The following is a 24603-nucleotide window of genomic DNA, read 5'->3' on the forward strand; positions in this document are numbered from 1 at the left end:
CAGTCATTTCAATAATAGACCTCTTCTGTAATATCGTCCTAGCTTTACTTCATCTCTTATATTCTAGTTCTTTTCTTTCTTTTTGAATTCCCAAGAAACTTTGGAGGCCCCAGCTTTACATAATGTGATTTAAAATCTTGGAAATCCTGTGTTTACAAAAAGAAACTTTTATTTCCCCATTGTTTTGGTTTTGTATAGAAGTGATAGTTTTTTGTGTCTGAACACCACATTTAGTGCAAAATAAAAGCCAGTATTGAAACTTTTGAGCCACTTTTTAGCGTGTTAATGACATTTGAATATATTTTTCTTCTGTCATCTCAAGATATGTCAATGATGCCTTATAAATTTTTGGTAATATTTTCTCCCTACTTCCACAAATCCATGCCCATCATCATAAAATATTAGTTATTATTAATACCTTTAAGGGTCCCTATGTTCAGTTTCCCCCCCTGGGTTTCTTTATTGTGCACTTTATATAGAATATAGGTTGTGATAATTTCTTAGATGAAAGTCTTATTCATTCCCCTTTTACCTGATAGTTAAGACGTATGGGCCAATTTGGGGTATGATAGACGCTTTCCTGGAAAAAGAAAAAGTAAGGCAAATACTCATCATCTTCTTTGGTTTGAGATCAACAGAACAGATTTCCCACTCTTTATAGCACATGTTCTGTTTTTACAAGTTATTACTATAATGGAAATATGGAGATGTTGTTGTTTTCCCTTTAGTTGAATAGAAACTAGAGTCCTGAATAAAATATTAATAATTTTTAACATTTTACTTAATTTTCTACTGAAGAAGATAGAATGATAGTAGATATTTAACCTTTTTCAGCTTCAGAATATATGATGTAGATAAGAATGCCCAAGAATTACAACAATGGTCTGATTTCTCACTGACTTTTTAGAGTAACTTTTTGTTCTTTCCCTTTTCTTAATCTTTCCCATTTACATATCAATGCATTCCTAAAGTCATAGATAAATGATATAGTCAGTATTCCCATTATTTTGCAGCATAGGATTATAGAACATTAGAGATGTAAAAGACTCTTAGTCTCCCTTGATTGGAAGTCTTCTCTGCTAGACTAACAACTAGTATGGGAACCTTCTTCTCTAGAATGTGTTGGTAAATGTTTAAACCCAAATCTCTGGGAAGAGGGTAGGGTAGATGAAACTCTTCATATGACATACTTTTAAAGTTCAGGCTGCATTATCTTCTCCATGACTTTCTTAAGTCTAGACAATCAACAAAACAAACTAAGCCTTGATTTGTAGCATTTGCTGATTTCTGAGTTATAAATCCTTATATTAAACTTTTTTTAGCCACTTGAGCTGACCTCAACATAGTCCTGCTCCTCCCCATCCATCCTGATGGGTATGTTGACAGAATTTTTCTTTATATTTAACATCCTTTTGAATATTCGCAGTCTTACAATAATTCATCATTCAACAATTAGTTTCACTGTTAGACAATTATACTTTTTTAGAAAGTTTTTTTCCCCCCTATAGTCTGTTTCCCTTATACTACTTACTATATTATCTCTAATTCCCCCCTTCCCTTTCTTGGAATGATCCAGAAGAAAATAGAATCTCTTACCTATGAAATAGCCTTTCAGAAATTTGAATTATTTTTCATTTCATTAGCACTTTCCCTATCTTACCCATATTTTCTCTTCCTCAGAATAAATAACCCCAGTTCTAGAAATCATTCCTTACTGCTGGGGATGATTTAGAAAAAACAAAACAAAAAAACTCCGATGCCACATTTCTTTTATATGAGCCCCTTGGGGTCAGGTAGTATATTCCCAGTGCCTGGCAGAGTCCCTAGCACATACTGAATATTTGATTTGTTCAATTGAATTGTTAAAATGAGAGGATTGAGCTAGATGTTTTAACTAAATTAGTTCCATCAATAATGTTCTAAGACATTTTCTCATTCTTTGATGAATATTTGATAATTAACTCTTTTCTCTCTTATACCTATGAGAAGTTTGTTGGATTTATTTGAGAAAATAATCACTTATGATAGTCTTCCTGATGTTCCATTACTCAACACTGATTTTTATTTCCTTAAAAGTTTAACCCAAGAAGATCCAGAGCCATCATATTCATTGCTGGCAAATTACTGCTTTGAAATGAACTTCAGTGCCACAGTTATAGAACTTAGAGTTGGAAAAGTACCTTAGAGATCATGGAGCCAAATTCTAAATGGTCCATCTTTTCCACCTGGTTTCCCTTGCTTCCTTCAAGTCTCAGCTAATGTCTCAACTTCTGCAAAAAGCCTTTCAGGGTTATATACCCTTTTATCTTAATACCTTCTTTCTGATATTATCTCCATTTTATTCTGTATCTAGTTCATAATTGTTTGCATGTCATCTCCATTCAACTTTGAACTTTTGAAGATCAGGGACTATTTTTTTCTTTTCTTTGTATTTAATAAGTGCTTAATAAATCCTAGGTGTTTGACTGTTAAGTCTTTCATTTTATACATTAAAAAACAGAAGCCTAGAGAGTTGAAGTGACTTGGCTGAGTCAGATTTTAGGATACAAACCCAGCTCTTCTCGACTTTGTCCTTTTTTTTTTTTTTCTTTTTTCTTTCCTACTTTGTAAAATATTCTTTCAGAGATCTCTGAAATTGCCTATAGGTTGTAGAGGCTCTCCTTATGACCCCATGCCTTTTTATTTCTCTTCTCTATCATCTCATGTTAATGGTACATTTATAATCATTCTTATAACAATGATTAAATGTCTCAACTCTTTGCTTTATACAGCATTCCTGACCACTTAATTGTTGCACATTAAATAAATGATTTGCTTTTGCTGTCATTGTACTTGGATCATGTTGTGGCGAGAATCTGTATATTTTGAAAAACGTTCCTATCTTCTACATTTGGTCTTCTGAATGTAAATGCTGAGCATGCAGAAAAAGAACTTTAAGCTTTTTTTCTTTCTTTTTTTTTTTTTATTACTATTTAGTTGAACTGATGGCAAAACCAAACATCAAGACTTTGATGTTTTATATGGCATTCTTTCCCACTAATTAACTGTACTAATGAAGTTAATTAGTGGAGGAGAATGCCTTATAAAACATCAAAGTCTTGATGTTTAATCACAGCTTAAAAGAAGTTTTATATCCTTCGATTGGCAAATATGGTCCAATTAGTTTTGAAGCAGGGTCAGCAATCCCAATTTTATTCCCTTTGTGGTCTTTTTCAGAACTATTTTAAAACAAACTCAATGGATAGTCCATTGGCTGGAAGGATGTCACATGAGTAGCCAATAGGAAAAACTGCATTTCATTGGAATTGAAATAGTTACACATTTAAGACAAAATCCTGCTGAAAAAGCTACATATACCAACCATAGCAGTGAAACTTAATTTCTTTGTAAGCACTGACTTGTCTGTTCCCTAAACCTCTCCTTGTAATAGCACCATTAGTCATTCTGATAAATAAGAACAGCTTACTTCACAGGGTAGTGTGCTTTTAAATTTTTTCTAGACTGATGTAATTTCAGTGCCCTTCTGTTAAGTGCAGGCCTTAAAAGGACCTTCTAGAGATGCACATCACCCCTTCTTTTCATTTTGCAAATGAGAAAACTGAGGCCCAGAGGTAAAGTGATTTGCTCAAGGTTCACAAGTAGTAAATTAATAGAAGAGAAAAACTCTTTCTAGATATTACATCACGTGTAATCTCTCTAGTATCCTGGCAGCATTTTAAAAAATGGATTCACACAAGAAATCCAGGAACATTTTCTGAAACAAATTCTTGTTTTTAACTGTTAGCAACTACTAATCAATTAAAAACTGAAAACAAAACAAAAATCAAACCCTGTGCATTTCCTCGCACCCCCTCCCTGAAAGAAAAAACTCTTTGAGATTACTCTGCTGTGATATATTATGTATCAATTTTACTGATTGTTTTATACTTCAAATAGAGTTTATAATAGCAATAATATAATTCAGATAAGCAATTATTGTAATTGACCTTGGCAGTGAGCATCCTTGCTTTTACTATAGTTTGCTTAATACTTGAGGATGGCCAATTATCTCATAATGCCCACTTTGTTAGGAATTATTGTTTTAATTATGGCACTCAAAATACATCACTTTGTCAGCATTATAAAGTCACACATGGGAATACCATATCCATCCATTCAGAGATGTTTCTCGAGTAACTAGCTTATCTTGTGGTGGTGTTAATTTCCTGCTCCCTCAATTCCTCCCCCAGTAGTTATTTCTAAAATGAAATTAATGGATTTGGGATTATTTTATTCATTCTTGCACAGATGGGCATAGTGAGATAAGCTAGAGAATGCTGTAACTCATACTGAAAGTACTACTTTCTTAAGTGAGAGTAATAAGTGCCAGTAATTCGGTGACTTTAACATTACCCAAATATATTCTAGATTCTTGAATTGTATATATTTTATCATCCATACTTGTCTTTTAATTATGACTTGCCTCTCCAGGCTCAGAAAAATGGGCTTTTTTGTGCTTTTCCTCTCTCTTCTCACATCTCCTAACCTGTTTTGCTTTTATGAAATAGTCTGCCGTCTCTTACTTGTCTTTATACTTCCTCCATTTCTTCAGATTGCAACCCAGGCATAACTTTCAGGATGAATTTCATCCATTCTTTAACCTGTCAACACAATTCCTAACGAATCCTTCCAGCTGTAAGTGATCTAGCTCCACAAAATATCTCATACCAGTCAGTCAATCAGAGATTTTTTTAATCAACCAATATATGGTAGATTCTGAGGAAACAAAGACAAAAAACGAAATCTCTTCTGTCTTCAAGTAGCTTACATTCTATACAGAGGGAAAATGTGGATATCCCTAAGGATTTTACTATGTAGTCTTTCTCCTATATATTCAGTATAAATTTTATTGCATTTATCTATATATTTGTCTTAACCTCTTACCAATTGATGGTATAAGAATTTAAATTTTAGGTTTTATGCTGAATATGAGAATTCTAAAGTAATATTGTGGTCATTGATTTAAAAATATTACAGCTTAAGTCAAAATAACTTTTAGCAGCTTCATTTACAAAGAGGTGGAAAGAATGAAAGTGGAAGAATGTAGATAAAGAAACAGAAAGTACTGCCTAGCTACCAATACCCTGAATTTTATCCTAATGTCTCCGGATCGCAAATGCGAATCTCACCAGAATCCAAAATCCTAATTAGGAAGCCAAAATCTGAAAGCTGAAAAATACGAAAGAAACTTCAGTGCATATGAGGCTAAGACCACCAAGAATATCACCAGAACTCACGCTGAAGCGAATGTCCCAGCGAAGCGCCAATGGGCAGAGAGCGTCTCGCTGAAGAACCAAGGAAAGAATCACTCCACTCACCACTGCAAGCCCTGGCTGGATCCAGGAAAAGAGTCTCCTCCTCCAGTCTGGCTCACCAATACAGAGAGAGACTGAAGCCTCCAGCTGGCCTTTTTAAAGCAGTTTTCTCCATGTCACTTCCTGTCGCTCCCCTACTTTACAGGAACCAATCACAGTCTTTCAATTTGTCTAGCACTGCCCAAGGGGTGGGGCAGTGGCCTCTGGAGTTGTTACCCACTCTAGCAAGTGACTTGTGGACTCTCATACTTAGTAACTGGTAAGGTACTGAGTAGGGGTACTTAAACTTTTGATTGATTAACTTAAAAGTTGCTGATTGATAGACTGAGAGTTTGATTAACTCTTCACAATTGTAAGCTCCCTATGGACAGAAACTGAATATTATTTCATTTTTGTATCCTCAGCACATACGAAGAATCCTGAGCATATCAGTACTTAATCATTTTTTATTCAGTTGGTTTGAATTTCATAGTATACTTTGAAGATGATATATTTCTGTTAGTTACAGATTTTATCTGATTTCCTCTCTTTATTAGAAATAGTAAGTTCCTTAAAAACAGATACTGTATCTATTCTAAAGCATTTCTTAATTTATTCAACAAATATTTATTGAATTTCTGCTTTATATAAGGTACTTTGCTGTAGTCTGTGGGAATGGCATGAAAAAAGAAAATCAAATAACATTCGAGGGCTTACTATGTGCCAGACCCTCTGCTAAGTAATGGGAATACAAAGAAAAAAAGCAAAAACAGATCTAACCTCAAGGAGCTTACATTTTAATGGTATCAGATTGTAATTCTAATAAGAATGAGGTAAAAGCTTTCTCCCCTAATTGAACTTAATCCATTAAAGGAGCTTAGATACTCTATATAAATAACTAATTCAGGGAATCATATGAAAGCATAATAAGAAAAAGAATAATAACTTTATACAAAAATTGTGGTTACAAAGTACTTTATGAACATTAATGCCTTTGGTATTACTTTGTAAATTAAAAGGACGGGGCTATTATTTCCAGCTAGCAGAATCAGGAGAGGCTTCATTTTATGGAGGAAGATGACATGTGGACCATATAAGCTGAGTGGGAATTATATAAAGAGGACCAGATTTGATATTCCACATACTAAATTCTACAGCTTTGTGGAGTTGTTAACTCAGTTGGGTAGAGTATTGTGCTAATGAAGTCTCAGTCACTATTTCAGACCCCCTGTGGGATTTTCAGCTTTTTACAGAACAAAACTCTTACTGTGGCCACACATCTATTTTCTATCCTCAAAGTAGACTTAGAAGTACAGAAATTTTCCAAGAGGATCGGTTATCAAGTCATCCTATTTTAGAGCTATGAAGTGCTCTGAATCATGTATAAAAACAGTCCGCTTTAGACAGAAGAGCAATACTGAAGTCACCTCCCTCTTGGGTTTTCTTTGATCATGGAAGGTCATGGAGAACATGACTCAATGCAATAATGCGGATTTGTACTCCAGCTCTCCATTGTAGGCTGGGTCCTAAAGAGTAATACCTAGAACTGGCTGAGACAGTCAAGCCAAGGGAGAAGAATTCTTTGGAAGGGAAGAGTTTTCATCAGCATATTGAGAAGCTGGAGGAAATGCTGCAGATTTTCAGATAGATGTAAAGATGAAAAGAGACTGGCTGTGGCTACTGTTAAGACATTAAATCACACTGTTGCTGGCTAGGGCCTGGCCTAAAGCAGCATCTTTTGGCATAGACCAGTGTTTTTGACCTACCGCCCCCTTTCCAGAAAAAATATTACTTAGCACCCCCTGTCACATACTATCACCACCCCCAAATGCACCTTTGGCCAACACTGCTCTCCCTGGATCGCTGCAGCACCCACCAGGGGGCAGTGGCGCCCACTTTGGGAATCAATGGCATAGACCCTAAGAACCACCTATACATTTATAAAATTTTGTTGAGTTTTTAGGCCAAACTATGGCCATCTTTGTAACATCATAGGAGTAGTCCATTTATGGTCATTACTAAGCTTCAGTTCTAAGAACTCTTTAGCAGGTTATCAGTAGATTTACAAAGAACCTAAGTTTAATTTTTGATGGGATTCTTCAGTATGAATCAGTATCTCACCTGAGCCATTATCTATCACTAGTGAAGGAGAGTTGTTTATTTTTTAGTCTTTTATGGAGCAATTTTGAATGACAGAAAAGACTCAGAAGTTAGTGTTATGTCGCCATAGAAACAACCCAAGTAGTGCACTGTATATTTAAAGACTAATGACATGAAAATACCTAACCCACAGACATGCCATGGGGCGGCGATCAGCTCTCTCTTCAGCCCTGACTATCATCAGTAGGACAGCACAAATGCTGGTGCAGCATTTGTAGCCCTTGTAGCCCAGAGGCTTTTGTGAGGAAGAATGCGGTGTGAGAAAGAAGTAACAAGAGTCAAGAGTAGAAATGGGAGAGAAAAGACGAGAAGAAAAATGTATATGAAGAGTGCAGCTTTAGGGTGCCACCAAGCAAGATCTGCCTCAGGTGCATTCAGCAGCAGCAGTACCATAGGTTGTTGTCAGAATCTAGGACTAAGGCAAACAATAAGAGCTCATCGTTACAAAAATTGTATAAAGCTCTGCCTCCAGGTGCTCCCCTATCCAATCCATCCTCCCCATGACTGCCAAAATAATATTTCTAGAACATAGCTCTGCCACTGTCATTCCCCACAAAACCTTTCGTGATACCCTTGTTGCTGCCATATGAGAATATCCAAATATCTCCCAAACTCCTTTCAGCTTTATTTCCTTTTATGGCCTTTTCTTAAACTCTTACATTTAATCCAAACCAAACTGCTTAGCTGCGCCATAAGCTTAGCATGTTCTCTACCCTACTACCTCTATTTGTATAAACTGTTTCTATGTGTGGAGTATAAACCCCATGGTTTCTCCCTTGGATAATCCCCTGTAATAGTCAGCCCAAGTGCTACTTTCTTCAAAACTTTCCCTATTCTCAGCTTCTGATCTAATATCTTCTCCTCAAATTATCCTAGAACACAGTAGATGAATCTGCTTTGCCCCCAGTCATAACCTACATTGTATTATGCTTAACCTTGTGCGTGTTGTATTGTATCTCTCCTGAATGTAAACTCCCTGACATCAAAACCTTTTTCACTTTGTAGCCCCATTTTCCCAGCCTATTGCCATGGTATCATGTATACAGAAATTAATAAATGTTAGTTGAATTGAGTTGAATTCCTTACCCAGAGATTGATATATTATCATAATCTTACTGTTTTATAGATGAACAAGCAGGAGCTCAGAAAGGCTAAGTGACTTATTAGTTTGTAGCTGCATAGTTGGGGGCATGATTAAATTTGAATTCAAGTTTTCCCCATTCTCCATCCTTTGCTCTTTCTGCTATATCAACCAGTCAAAAAATACCAAGTGTTTAATTGAAGTTTTGTAGGAAGCACTGTAACTCTTACAAACCTCTCACTTTTAGTTCATTTAATATTTAGTTTTTTTACTACATTGTTTTTTGGTGATAGAAGTGTAATTTCTTATATTAGTCTATCATTTTTAGTAGCATTTTACTATTTGGAGAGGTAGCGACACATCACACCTGCATATATATGTATATGTACCATATATACTCCAGGAGTTCTTTAAATTAGTGAATTTTTAGATCTTATGAAAATTAGTGGATCTGTTCTTAGGATTCTGATTTTATATCTTCAATTAGTAGGTGCTATCTTTAATTTCTAATTCCTTTTAGATTTTGCCTATTTGACATTATTTTGTGTTTTGTATTGTCTTTCATGTAAACATTTTATATTAAAATGTATAAAATGCCATTTATTTAAAATCAGCAGAAATCATTTTTGGTATTTGCATTTTTGTTGAGTTTTCATGATTTATAACCATGTAGCATCAAGGGATAAATGCTGGCATTTTAAAAGATAGATTTTTATGACAGGGAGTAGCCAGGGGTTATTGTGCCACAAGATTTCCCAAATATAATCCAGTCTTCTGTCTTTTCAAGTCTGTGCCCAGCTCATTGTCTAGGTATGCTAGTAGTCTGACTCAATAGGTTGTCCTTCTAACTGCATATTACAGCGTGAACAATCATTCTTCATCCATTTTATTTTTTTCTTATACTATGTTAGACTGATCTCTTGTGTGGTCATGGGTCTCATTTAGGGCTCAACAGTATTCTGGGATTTGATGCAGTTTTCTATATGGCTGCAAGTCATGGAATCTGCCACAGAACCAACATTTCAAGTGACCTAAAAGACAATGGAGGGATACAGGATGTTCAGAAGTGAGCATGCTGCTACAGGTTATTCAGTGACTTTGATTTAGAGAATATCTGCCATATATGTGGTGGTAAAAGGTTGTTGAACCAATCAGGTCAAGATTATACTTGGACAATTTGTTTGCTGTATTTGTGTAAATGGACTGTTGAAAGACCAGAGAGGAAGGCCTTCCCATGTTGGATAGACTTTCATGGAGGATTTAAAGGAGGACATGAAGCCACAGAATGAAATGGCAAAGATGGAATGTACTCTGCAGTTGGAGGGAGTACCTACTTTCATAAGGACATAGATCAATCCAATTCATCTAGTAGGTATTTATTAAGAGCCTTCTAAATCCAATATTGTGTTGGATCCTGAGGATACACCAACAGAAAGAAGTGAAAAATCCTGGCCCTCAAGGAACACCCTTTACTTGGCTCCTCAGCTATGAATGATGATTTTTTTTTTTTTTTTTTAATCCCTTAGGGAGGTAGTCAAGTTTAGGGATTTGGGAGAGAAAGATAGAGGGTGGGAGGGAGGAAGAGAGCGAGTGAGTATATGTAGTCCTATCCATTTGCAGGCATGGCAAAGAGTTCATAGAGAGCCAGAGTCCATTGTTTAAATGGCAAACTATGAGCTCTCCTGGGTTGCTAACCAGATTGCCTTGCTGACTATCGCATGCCTCTGATGAGTGGGCTGTAGATCATTCATTGAAAACTTGCTTTCTCTTCAATCTGCAATCATAATGAATAGTACTGCCCAACTGTTCTCAGCCTTCCCTCAATGTAGGCATATCATCCATGATGTTACTCCTTAGCTAGTATCCAAGAGAGTAGTGAAGAACTATTTTTTTATTATTTTCATTTTATTCATCTTCATTTTATTGTTTTGTTCCTGCCTTAAGCTGAAGCAGTTCGAAAGTTTATTGTTTTTAAAAAGAGAAAGAAGCGACTTTGACATATTGCCAGAAATGTATGGACAAGGGATACTTCCACATTTGTATGTATTTGTATGGGATGGATAACTATAGTTCTTGTAAGTGCTAGACAGATAAACTTAAATTTCTGCTGTAGAAAATAGTCATAAGTTCATTCCTTGTAGTAATGAAGAAATTTGAGATGAAGTGGGCTAAGTAACCCACGTGGGGTCACACAGCAAATCTGTAGTAATATGAAGATTACATCTAAGAGTTTCTGACTAGCAATCCTGAAACTGTTAGACCTCTATAAATTAATATACTATATTTTCCTCCTGTGTTCCAGCTAAATTACACTCAAATATGTATGGAGTATATTTGCATACATAATATATAAAGAAATATATATATATATATATATATATATATATATATATATACATGGCTCTATGGAATTAACACTGAATGGGAGAAAAATGTTTAGCCTTTCAAGTAGATTAAAACAGTTTATTGGGGGGAAAAACAGCAGTGTGAAATGACTTTCCTTTCCAATAAATTTTATTAGTTATATAAATGAGGATTCTGGTCCATTAAGTTATAGCTTGCCAAGTGTTAACAGTGAATCACTTAGATTCTGTTAGCATCTACCCTACTCAAGCTTTTTTTAAGGCATTTATTGGAAGCATATTTATATTTTGATCTAATAGCAGAATGTAGGTATGTGTATATGTTTATGTATCTGTATCTATGTATATCTTTTAGACTGTGAGCTTCTTAAAGATGGAGACATTTGTGCCCCTTTTTTTGGAGGCATCTCCAGCACATAGCGCAGTGCCTAGCACCTAGTAGGCATTTAACAAGTGCTTATTAACTGGTTTTAGCCAGCAAGACATCATAAGAAGCTTAGAGAGAGCTGTTCTGCCCTTTTCTTTTTTATGCTACTAATCTGGCATATGTACAGCATTTTTAAAAAACATTTATTAATATTCATTTTTAACATGGTTACATGATTCATGCTCCTACATTCCCCTTCACCCCCCCCCCCCCCGCTCTCCCCCCCCCCCCCATGGCCGATGCACATTTCCACTGGTTTTAACATGTGTCATTGATCAAGACCTATTTCCAAATTCAGCATTGTTTTTATGAGAAAAAAGGGCAACAAATGATAAGTGACAGTAGTTGAATGCATCTAGAAAATTTACATTGTTTAAAATTTGATCTCGGTTAAAATTTTCCAAAGGACCACATTCAAGTGAATGCAGTAAGGAGGAGAAAGGTGTATTTGTCTGTACTTTACATATCATTTGTTTTTCTGTTCATAGACTGTGCAGTGTAGTCTCAGGTTATTTTTGAGGTTAAATGTCACCCTTTAGACTATTCCTTTCTAGTGTTCTTTACCGCCAACCATTTTTTCAGTTCTTATTAACCTACTCTATTTTTGACATAAAATCACTAATATCAAATGATACTGGATAACTGTGCCTGGTACTGCTGTAGCTATACATACCTACATTGTGTTCTCAGTAAAGCCATGTGGTTTGTTGTTAGGCTTGATGACCTATTTAGACACTAAGAAACAGCTCAGAGGTTAATCATTTTTCCACCTATAACTTAACATCCTCCAAATGTTGATTCTTTCATAACCTCAGACTTACATTTTAAGGAAGAAGAGTGTTTGAGCAAGTAGAGTCATCCCAGTTATTTTCAAAGCACATATGAGGCTCTTTTACATCAAAGCGCTGGCATAATGAATAGATTTCTTTAATAATGGAAATGTAATTACATAGGTTTCTGATGGTTATCATGTGGTAGAGGACTAAGTGGTTACAATGTGTGTTATTTTATAGGAAAGTTCTAATTTAGTCATGTTTTTATCTTTTAAATTCAGTAACCTAATTGGTATTGAAGACCTTTTCTGTGTTAACTTAAAATTGTAAGTGAATAGAATGAAACTTGGAATTACATACTTGTAACTGTTGATTTCAATGTCTCTGAAAGAAGGGAATGAAGGGGAATTAGCATTTATATGGCACCTACTATTGCCAGCCACTGTGCTTAAGCCCTTTATAAATATTATCTCATTTAATCATTTGAAATATATATAAATATCCTGCTCAGAGTGCTACTCAACCTCCATCCATAACTTTGTTCTTTTCAGTAATACAGATGGAGAGATGAATTTGTGCCTTTCTACTGCTGCTGTTTCTTCTAGTTCTTTCTGCGATCAATAGCATGTCACTGTTGCCCAATGGTCATGGAAAACACCAGAATTAACTTGGCCACTCTGGGAGTGGGCAAATCATAATCTTAGCTTTATGAGCAAATTGTCAACTAAGCTTAAGCAGTGTACCTATATTTAATGAATACCTCTGAGGTGATACCAAACGTTTTATTTCAAAAAGGGGAAGATACAAAAAAGAAACCTTGAGGACATTAAAATAACATTTTAATTTAAAAATGATTTTATTCATTGTTAATTATTTGTATATCTTTACCAAGCAACTAATAGATAACCTAGAGGACAAAAACAAAAATATTTCATTGAATATTAAAATACTTTTCCTTTCGAAACTGAGAAATACATATATAGGATTTTGTGTATTTGCTGTATTGTGACTCCTAGGGTTTTACTAATCCAATGTTGTGTCCATATTAGAAAATATTAAGTGTTTGATCTCAGATCCATGCAAATAAAGTTTCCTTAACCTGAATAGAATTAATGAGGCAAAAAACACATAGCTAGAATTAAAAGTATATGTTATTTGTATCATGTTATATAGAGTAGTACAGTTAATAGAACAAGCCCTCAACACATTTTTTCAGGGAATATTTTGAAAGATTCCCTCAAGAGTTATTAACTAAAACAGAAAGGTTGTTGGTGTTTTTTTAGGGAAGGTGAAGTCTATGTTAATTGGATAATAGAGTGTTCTGTGAGGGTTGTTTATAGCTTTGTGTGTATTAATTATTTCCTTAATCAGGGAGACTTTTTTTTAATCCCTTTTTTGTGATGAACGGTAGTAGATTGGCACAAGTAGTAGTTTGTTTGGAAGTTCTGCCAGCTTTCTCTTCACCATTCTACCCCCATATTCTGTTCATTTGCATGCTAATTTACATTAAGCTACACATTTTCTTAGTCAGTTTGCACTTTGACTAAATTTTTTTTTTACTTTGACCTGTCCCCTACCTAGCACTTTTTCATTCTGATTAATCTAGAATGTTTATCTCCTTAATTACAATTTAATGAGAAAGGAGAAACTCTGTCATTTCTATATATTTTAAATTTATATATTTATAGCAAAGTTTAAACTGGAATAACTTTGAAAATGCATTATTTTGGTTAAAAAAAAATTGCCAAGGGAAACTCTTTATTTGGATACTTGCTGAAAATCTTTATTCTCGATGTGTCCTGGCCTGGCTCCAATTCTGGTACAATATCACTTAGAGCCTGATGGTTCAAATGAACAATTTAAAGATTCTCAGGTAAAAGCAATCTTAAGAGGCAATTAAAAGCAGCTCAAAAGGCCCTAAGAACAGATAAAAGCAACCAGCAAGGAGGTAAGAACTGGTAGCAGGGAAGTTTCAGGGGTCTTAAGAGCTCCCTGCCAAAGTCCTTTAGCTGTTTTTATATCCTCTTTGTCCAAAGAACCCATAACTGAGGCCCAAAACAAATCCACTTCTAGGCAAAGTTAAATCAAACTATTCTATGTGCTTCAGAATCCTGGCTTACAGCACTATGGGAATATGAGTCTTCCCCTCCCTACCAACTCCTCTAACAAGATTACCTTAGTATTGGCTTCAGTTTACTTCTCCTGTGTTCCTCATATCTTGTCAAAGGTCCTGTTTCTATTATGAACATTCATCTAGGAGCCTGTTCTCATCACAGATTACCCACATGAGCCTACTGGGCTCCACTTATAATGAAAGAGTTTTCACATTTTGACATATTCTCTTGACGGTACCCACAGGCCAAGAAAGTTTTCATAATGGGATTCTAGACTCCCTGAAAGGACATCCTTTTCTTGGACCAGTATTTTGTTTGCTTCTTAAGACCACATTTTAGGAAGGATTTTGATGAGTGAGTTTAGAAGATGACAGTCAAGATGGTCAGAGTAATATAGACCATGTCTCCAGTGAGGGGGGAAAAGTTGGGAACAGTTAGCCTGGAAATGAGTAAACTTGAGGAAGACTTGAAAGCAGTCATCAGCTATTTTCAGGGCTATCAAATAGAAGAGAGAATAGATATTCTGCTTGGCTCCAGACAATAAAGCTAGAAGGAGGAATAAGTAGAATATGTAGAAGCAGATTAGGGCTTAGTTTAATTTAAGGGAGAAAAATTTTTATAACAATTGGAGCTGTCCAGAAATGAAATAGGGAGGTGGGTAGTTAGTTCCCTATTTCTGGGGGACTCCAAGGTGAAGAGTGAATGAATACTTGCGAGCATATGTTAAAGGGATTCTTTTTCAGGCATGGGTCAAACTAGGTGGTCTTTAAGTTCCCTTCTTGTTCTTGGGACTTATCCAGGAAGTTGCTTTTATAATTAAACTACTGACAGTAACTTAGTTTAGAAAGCTTTAGGAGAGAATGATTCTAGTTTAATCAAAGGTATAAGGTTTTTAAAAAGGAATATTATTGTTTGGCCTTTAGTACTCTTTACCTCCTTCCCCCTCTGAATTGAATAAACTTTTGGTTTATTGTACTAATCGAGCAAACACTTTGACAACCCTAAACCTATATCAGTCATGGGTGTTTTTTCACATATAGCACTATTGAAGAATTCTCTTTTCTTGTCATTCTTTATCAGCAAAGGAAGGCCAATCATAAAGCCAGTGATGGGGCAATCAGTGGACCAACTATACTACCTTAGTATCCACACAATGTTGAGCAAACATGAGGAAAGCCTTTAAGGCAATTGCCCTACATATTGAATTTATGGAAATTATGGACTCTGGGCAAGAGTCATGCAGGAATAGTTTTGACCTAGGTTGTGTGGGGGGGGCTCCACATGAGTGAAGTCTCAGCTTCATTCAAATATTATAGAATATATTTCCATCAGCACTACCGTGCTATGCCCTTGTCATGATATGCTACCTACATTTCTAAGTTGAGGCAGGGAAAGACCTACAAATGCTTTCAAAAATACTTTTTAGATGAGACTGACAATAGAAGATCCAAACTCCCTTACTACATTTCTTTTATGACCAACATAAGAAGATAAAAATCTTAAAGACTGAATTTTATATTAAAAGGCCATATGATTATTAAAAATCATTTACTTATGGCTTTGTTTATGATAGAACGAATTCTCCATTTTAAGTCTGGATATTTTCTGTCATCTGTGGCTTGTTGAGGGAACCTGGTCTGTTGTGAATAGAAATATTTCTTTAGAGGAATTCTTTGCAGGAGGTGACATGTTTCAGGCAGGTCTAACCCGCACTACCTCCTTGACCACAACCTCCTCCTAAGCAGAGAATCACAGATGCTGAGTGACCCAGGAAAGAAAGTTCTCACCACCAAAGTCCTTTGGCACCATCAAATGGTTCAGCATCAGAAAGGGCTTTTCCAGTGATGGGCAAACTACAGCTCGCAGGCCAGATGCAGCCCCTGAAATGTTCTATCCATCCACGCAACATTATTCCTAATCTGACGAATACAATGAGTAGGATACAATACAATGAAACTTTGAAAGAGTTGCCTTAGAAACAGACTGACAGATGAGCATTTCCTTTCCTTTGGCGCCCTCTTTAAAAAGTTTGCCCATCACTGGGCTATACCATTATCAGTGGAAATAACATTGCAGACGATACACCACCATCTGCTTTCCCATTGCACCCTAAGCATTATATGAACTCTCCATATGACTTGTAGCTAAAACCTTTTTTTAATGGGTTTGCTCCTTGAAAGCAAAGACTCTCTGACTTCTTTTATCTCCTCAGTTCTTATCATATTGAGCTACACACAGTAAGCAAGTAATTCTTTTTCACCATTTCATTCATTGAATTACCAAAGCAGTTGAGTTTCATGATAAGCTAAAAGCTGTGATCATTCTTAAAGGTTTCTCTCTCCAGCTTTATAATTTCATTTTTTGTTAAAAACATTTACAATATTTCTTCCCACTTGTATAGATATTAATTTTTTAAGCAGACATCTCATCACAAAGATGTACCTTTATCACTGGCCATTTCTATATTGTGTATTTCCTTGTGCATATAACCTAAGTAGGTTACTACTAATTGTAAACCTACTGTATAAAAACTTGTAACTTCTCAGTAGTAAAAGTTTAATGGGGAAAGGCTCCCACTTACTGTTCCTAAGTTTAGAGTATTGTAATGATTCAACTCCAGTAGGTTCCTTATGCAAGGCGGGTGTGTGTGTGTGTATTTAAATGGTGGGGTGAGTGGGAGTTGGGAGGAGAAAAGTTATTTTGATAAAAGCCTAACCTTATTTTAATCAGTGTTTATTTAATTATTGCTGTTAACATACTCCAGAAAAGATCTGAGTGTCCTTTCACTTGCAGAATGGAAGATATGTTAGATTTGTGAGGTGAGCTGTGCCAAGTCTGATTTGACTCCAAAGCAATTATGTTATTAAGTATTGCACATTGCCCCTGTGCCCATTGTGGAGACCATCCTTTAAATTCTAGTGATAATTAACTACTTTATCTTTTTGCTGGGGACCTCTAACATGTCACTTTATTAAGAAGGAAAATTCAGGAATAAAGTAGCTGTGGTACCAAAACTAACTAGACAGAGAAAAATGAAGCTCTGGTACCACATGCATAAATAACTAGAAATAAATGCTAACGTTTCAATAAACATCACTATTTAGCTTTTTTATTTTCGGTGCTATCTCATCATTACTTAAAAATATTTCTACTTTTTTAAAAACAAATAAAATCATTTTACATAGTGTGGCAAAAGCATCCATCTCAATTTCATGCTAATCATGTGTGCACATTTACGTTTTATTTCTTAAAAACACTCTATTGTTGGAGTTGAGCATTAAGAGAGTAACAAGGAAGTTGAGGGGGAGAGACAAACAAATTGTAGAGTTCTTCATTTGGCTTTGGAAGTGAAGAATATTTGATATCTTTTTTTTTTTTTTTAAGAGAAAGTACTCTAAAAGTCATTAAGGTCTTGTCGGAGAGGCTGAAGGGGTCTTCTACAAGCTTCTGCTGTCTTTGTCATTTTAAACTCCCTTGGTACCTCCCTCACTGTGGTACCTGGTACTCTCTTCCTGCCTTCTTGTCTTCTAACTGCAGCACTATGAACTTTGATTCACACTAAAGTTTTAGAGAATGAATGTTCTGTCCTTGCAGAGGAGAGAGGTCTTTTGATTAAGAAATTTTTTTTCACTTTAACAGCATTTATTTTTCCTATCTCCTCTTGCCCTCAAAAAAACTAGCAAAAACATATTGTAATAAATATATTTATCCTTGTATTGGCCATGTCCAAAAATAAGTTTGTCTCATTCTGTTTCTTGAGTCTGTCAAAACTTTTCCTTTAGGGAGCATTCTTCATCTTGGGCCCTTGGACTGGTCATTGCATTGATCAGAATTCTTAAGTCTTTCATTACTAAAGTATTCTTCTTGTGTTTTTTTTTATATCATAAATACTTTGGATTGAAAGACAAGCAAGGGGATAGGACAGTGCTTAACTCAAAGGAATGAATTTTGAACAGAATGTCAGTCACTGTTGCATCCATATCATGGAGATATCGTTTAGAAACATAGGATATGAAGAGGGCACTTCCTTGGCACTCCTCAAATCATTTCTTACAGGCATTTCCTTAGTCCACTTATGCGTAATCCAGATTCTGCAGAAAATAACAAGGCTTAGAATATAGAGGTTTTGAAAGTAGTCACAGTTGGTTTGTTTCATCTTTTCTCCTTGTGGGTAGTTGTTCTGATATATTAAGCCTGTTCTCCATGGCAGGAATGTCTTTATTTCAAATGTAAATCCAATATAAAATAGTGGAAAACACTCCAGGCTGGGAATCCTGAGGCCTGTGCCTGAGTTGGACTCTGGCACTAACCCACCATTTGACCTGGGGACAGGGGACTGCCTCCTCTCAGTCTCAGTTTCCACGTCTGTAAAATGAGAGGACTTGACTAGATGATCCCTCCAAGGTCTTGTCCTGCTGTAAAAGCTCTGCTTCTCATTGGAGTCACCTGGCTCTTGTGGCTAAAACCACAGTATGGAAATTGGGACATTTGTTTTTAATAATTTGAAGGCGGAAATGGGGCTTTGTTCATTTCCTCAGTGTTAGGGAATTAAATTTGCATGGATTGGTATTTATTTTCAAGTTTCCATTTTTAGCCAGGTTTAAACATGTAAACAGTTAACCCTGGAATGTTTCCTAATGAATTTACTGGAATACAGAACACAAACATTCCCACCATAATCTCTGAAGTCTCTTTCTTACAATTATGTCGCTGGGAATTGTGTTATTTAGAATATATTTTGTATTTAGGCATTTTGGAGCATATTTTTGTGTAGAGTATCTCTGTAAGTAAAATATCATCAATTAATTCCAATGAAAGATAACCTGGAAGAGTTAATGTTCTTAAGAAGAGTGTGAGTCTTTTCCTCTTGAGCTTCTACTTACTACTGGTGCCAATTTCCTTCCTCTCTCCTGCCTGAGACTTGGTTTCTTTGCGGCTCTACTAAGCAGAGAGAGCACAGTGGGGCTGATTGATAGACATATGAAATAATTACTACCTGCTTCTTCCTGGGGGAAAAAATATCTTGAAGGTTTAAAAGGAAAGTACATTTTAAAAGGTTTTTTTTTTGTTTGTTTTGTTTTGTTTTAAATAGGGGTAGAGTCTGCCTTTGATTTCACTAGTACAGAGAATTCCCACCACCAATGAAGGTCTTAAGGTTGTAGAAGCTGGTAGCCCAGTGGATAGGGCTCTGGACCTGAATCAGGAAGGCCTGAGTTCAAATTTGAGTCTGACACTAACTAGCTGTGTGACTGAGGGAAAGTTGCTTCACTTCTGTTTTCCTCAGTTTCCTCAACCTTAAAATGAGGATAATAACTGGATCTACCTCCCAGTGTTGTAATAAGGATCAAATTAAAAAATATTTGTAAAAAACAGTTTGTACATAGGCACTATAGAAATGCTTATTTCTTACCCCTTTAGAGAGCTGACTAGAACAGTGAGGTTAAGCGACTTGCCCAGGATCAATAAAGCACAGTACATGAAGTTCTTAACAGATGTAATCTCTTTTTTTGGGTTGGGGAAATCATCATCTCAATCTACTGAATCCTAATCCATTCCCCTACATTGCCTCCCTAAAAATGGTTCCCAAAGAGTTTTTTTTTTTCATACTATCCTCTACTGAGGCAAAATATAGCTGAACTTTTAAAAAATTTAAAAAACTTCTCTCTTGAGATACTTGAAATATTTATATTTTTTATAGTAGTACTGAGGATATCATCAATTCCTTTTTAAATTCTTTTCTTGTAATTTTAGTTGCTGTGTCATTACAAGACTTAAAATTCTTTGATTAAACTGGTTTTAATTTTGGTGACTTGACTGTTTTATCATTCTTGGTTTCTATCTTCATTGCTCTCCTCTCCTTTCTCCCTTGTCCCTTTCTCTGCTCCTTAGCCCTCCTCTTTCCATCTCTTCCCCTTTCTTCTGCCCTTTGCTCTCCTAACAGTTTATTACAGCATATAAAGGAAATTTAAGTCTCCATTGAACAAAAAAATAGTGACATTCAACATACAGTCATGATTCCTCTTTACCTTTCTAATTTCAGAGTTCTTCTGTGTCTCCATCCGCCAGTTTCAGAACTGCAGAGAAGCACAGAAACTCAACAGACTACTCATCAGACAGCAAAAAGCAGAAAACGGAAGAAAAGGAAATAACAACTCGTTATGTAAGTTTATATTCCCTTTGGCTAATACCAGTCTGTTTTTCACTGCTATCATAATAATGGCCACTTTTCCTTTAAAAATGTCCATCTAAAACTAGGAGTTAGGGGGCAATCAACCTTTTAAAAAAAGTGAAATGCTCAGTCTTTGGTCTAGTTCTTATTACAATATCTAAATTCCCACTCTTCGGAGTGGGAAGTGGGTGGTGTTTGTTTGTTTACTCTGTTTAGGTTTTGTGCTGCCAACTTGGGCAAATAGTGCAAGTGTCTTGAGCTGTCTGTTTCAGATCATTTTAAATAGGTCAGGTGTTCCTCTCCCCATGCTAGAGGCATTACTGATTTATGGCTTTTTTTTGTGTCCAGCTGCAAATGGCAAGGGAAGCTAGCACTATTGCAGTAAGTGATGGCTGTAAGTTAGCCATGCTGTATTTTAGACATTCAGTAGAACGTAATTTCCCAACACGTTGTATGATATATTCAACCTATCCTCAAGAGTAATTTTGATTTGCCCAGAACTATTCAATGCCTGAGTAAGCTCCCCTCCCCTCTATGGGGTTGCAGAGCTTGGAAGGGGTTTGTTTAGCTTAACTGTCTAAAAATATAATTATCTTCTGAAAAAAACAACAACAACAAAACATCTTCCCAATTGTCAATGCAGGACAGTGATGGAGAGAAGAGTGATGACAACTTGGTAGTTGATGTTTCCAATGAGGTATGTGTGCCTCTCTGATGACAAAGAATGTCCTTCTCCTGTTTTCTGATATACACCAGATGTACTTGTGAAATAATGGGTCTTGCTATCCAGAATGTTTTCTTAATTTCTGCTGTGACCCAACTGTTGTTCATCTTGGGGCTCTTTTTCACATAAGACTTATCTTTTAAGGGGCTGTGATTTCATCAGTGTGGGAAATCCCTCAAACATGTAGATCATAACCCCTTCGTGTCTTAGCAGATAGATGAATGAATTGCTCTGGGCTGCCACTGTCTCCTCCCTCCCAAATCATCACCTGATAGTCAGACTTTTAGTAATGAGCTTCTCCAGACTCATCTAGGCTGGTTCTCTGTTGACAGATATAGTTAGTCTGTTGCCAGGCACATTTTGAGGACTTTCCAGCCTGGAAGGACTTGCCAGAGCTTGTGCTCTAAAACCATCCTGCCAGGAACCAAGCTTCACATCATGCCATGATGTCAGAGTAGAACTTTGGTAGAGGATTTATGGTTATCATTATCAAGAGCACCTAGCAAACTTTTTCCCTCCTTTGATGTGAGTTATCTTGAGTAAAACATATAGCTTATTGTCATCTAATAGAACTATTAGTAGGATCATAGAATTTTGGTTTTATTTTTGTTTTTAAAGAACTATAGTATTTTCCCTTTGGTGCAAGTGTAGAGTCTTTTATTTGATTACTGAGTGGACTGGAAATTGGAGCCAGGATATTTTTTCATATAATCTATAAAATTCTCTTAAACACTTTTACCCCTACCTTCTCTTCTCCTCCCTTTCCCCTCTCCCCCAACAGTTTGGTGATTTTAGGCGCTGCATTAATGTCCATGTTGTTTATTTGTAGGATCCCTCTTCCCCTCGAGGAAGCCCAGCACATTCTCCAAGAGAGAATGGCCTGGACAAGACTCGTCTGCTCAAGAAAGATGCCCCAATTAGTCCAGCCTCTATTGCATCTTCCAGCAGTACTCCTTCTTCAAAATCCAAAGAACTTAGCCTTGTAAGCAGCACTTAAAAAAACACACACACTATCTTTTTCTAGGGTGTCTTATTTCAAGATGGTTGGGTTTTTCCCCCCTTCACCCCTCTCTCAGTATGGCATTCAGAAAAAGGTTATGGCCAACTACCTACGAAAAACTCTATCCAGCAGATGGTTGATAAGACTATAAAATCAGGGGCTCTTTTGGAAGGGACAGAATTTGCTAATCTGCAGATGATGGATGTTGGTGTTTTGAATCTCTTTGCAAGGAAAGGGAAAGGAGGATGGGAAATGGAGTGAAACATGTCGTCCTGAAGATGAATATGTATATGCTGGTTTTCCAGAGAGGTTTTTGTGCTTGTGGTTTATGGTAAATTCAGTTTTCAGCTTGGATATGATTTTGTTGCTAGCTTTGTTTGAATTACCAAGCTATATTCAACTGCAATAATTTTCACTTCCTATCAAAAAGTAATCTGTCATTTATAAGTGTCTACCTTGACTCTTACCACAAATCACAATGCAAAAGACCTGCTGGAAGTTGGGATCGTTCCCCTCCCTGCCTCCTCTTCCCTTCTTTCTTTCTTTGTGGCTACAGCTATTCACATTTGTTATGACTAATTAAGTCTCTGGAACCTAACCTTTAAGAAAATTTAAGATTAGTTTGCTCAAATAACTCTCAGAGTAGGAATGAAAATGCCTGTATTTGTCAACAAATTGTAGATTGAGGGCTATATTTGGCACTGGCTTGTCTTTCTTTTCTTTTTTTTTTTTTCTTCCTTCTTTAATCCATCATTGTTCTACCCTTGTGTGATAACCCTGTTTTAATGGAAGCTCCTCTGGGCTGAATCTTTATGACTATATAGGTTTCGTCCTTTTCTAATGAAATCTGCTAACCAGGAAGCCTATTATGACTTGGGCATATCCACTGGGAAACAGGCTTAAACCACTCTTTCTTTAAACATAAGCCACCAGCAAGGAGTCAGTCACAGTCAGGTGGCAAAGATTTTTGAGCCACAGTCAGCCCCTGCCAGATTCAGACCCATTACCTAGAAAGAATGACTGCAACTTGCTGCTAATTCTAGCTTTTCAGTCATCCCCTTCTGTCCTCTCCTACCAGCTGAGTGCCTTGAAAAACAATTTTTAATGGGCAAGGCACATTTTTAAAGAAATCAAACATAATTTCAATCGTCATGCTCATTAACACAGTAATTGTAAATCTTTATAGATAGTTTTAGAAGGAAAATAAATGCCTTTGATTTCTGTCTCTGCTAGAATGAAAAATCTACTACTCCTGTTTCAAAATCCAACACTCCCACTCCAAGAACTGATGCTCCGACCCCAGGCAGTAATTCCACTCCAGGATTGAGGCCTGTGCCTGGAAAACCACCAGGTGTTGACCCATTAGGTTTGTAAACAAAATCAAGGGAAAACCCAGGACTACTCAGTGTTTACTCTCTGTATATTTGTCTTTTGTCTGTTCCAACTTTCTTAAGAGAATTGATGAACTTGCATGTGATGTTTTTTATTCATATTACATAACAGTTTGAATGAAATCTATTTAATTGAATGACTTTTCAAAGCATTAAAACAAACCGGTTTCTGGCGTGGATATTATTTTTTTTTGTTGTTGTTGTTAGTTTTGTTATGAATCTTTTTGAGAAGATGATCTTAATTCCCCTTTTCTTCTCCTTTTTCTTCCACCTCAAATTTTCCTCCAGCTTCAGGTCTGAGAACCCCTATGGCAGTCCCATGCCCATACCCGGCTCCATTTGGGATTGTTCCACATGCTGGGATGAATGGGGAGCTGACCAGTCCAGGAGCTGCATATGCTGGTCTACATAACATCTCCCCGCAGATGAGTGCAGCGGCTGCTGCTGCCGCTGCCGCTGCTGCCTATGGGAGATCTCCTGTGGTATGTTTCTGGGACTTTTCTTCTTTAAAAAACAGTGCGTTAACATACAGAGAATCCTCACATTGGCTTTTGTGGATAGAATGATATAAAGAGCTTATGCAACATTGGAAGCATTAACAGAGGAACTTACACCTTCATAAAATTTAGCTACATATAAATGAAGCCCTATTTTTAGTCTAGAAGTAGACCACACTTTGAAAGAGCATGTATCCTTTTCAGTTCAAAAGTCAAAACCAAACAAACCTCACCATATTGAGTTCAAAAAGGATTGTCCATGTAGCTTATGTTTGTTTTTGCTCTTCTGCTTGGGGGGAACTGCAGGTTGGATTTGATCCACACCATCACATGCGTGTGCCAGCGATCCCACCAAACCTGACTGGCATCCCTGGAGGAAAACCGTGAGTGTTGCTCTGCCATGGCATTAAACTTATTACTTGCCAAATTCTTTTTTCTTTATTGCTTAGTTCTACTCTTAGCCACTGAGTGCTACTGCACTGTAGTAACTCTTTTTGAGCTGTGAGATAATTGGTGGGGCTTGCAAGATTTGAGTTTTGTCCTTAAGGTATTTCTCATTTTCTCTTGGTAT

General features: G+C 36.4%; 1 protein-coding gene across 1 annotated transcript in view; it reads left to right on the forward strand.

Moving 5' to 3' along the window:
* The window catches only part of TLE4 (TLE family member 4, transcriptional corepressor), a 167577-nt gene that overhangs the window by 128234 nt on the left and 14740 nt on the right, over window positions 1–24603 (forward strand). The window contains exons 9-14 of the mRNA XM_044658360.1: window positions 20292–20411; window positions 21064–21117; window positions 21974–22126; window positions 23378–23510; window positions 23824–24017; window positions 24339–24415. Coding sequence (XP_044514295.1) covers window positions 20292–20411; window positions 21064–21117; window positions 21974–22126; window positions 23378–23510; window positions 23824–24017; window positions 24339–24415 — 731 coding nt within the window. The remainder of the gene's footprint in view (window positions 1–20291; window positions 20412–21063; window positions 21118–21973; window positions 22127–23377; window positions 23511–23823; window positions 24018–24338; window positions 24416–24603) is intronic.

The sequence above is a fragment of the Gracilinanus agilis genome, chromosome 1, assembly GCF_016433145.1.
Source record: "Gracilinanus agilis isolate LMUSP501 chromosome 1, AgileGrace, whole genome shotgun sequence".
NCBI classification, from domain to species: Eukaryota; Metazoa; Chordata; class Mammalia; order Didelphimorphia; family Didelphidae; genus Gracilinanus; species Gracilinanus agilis.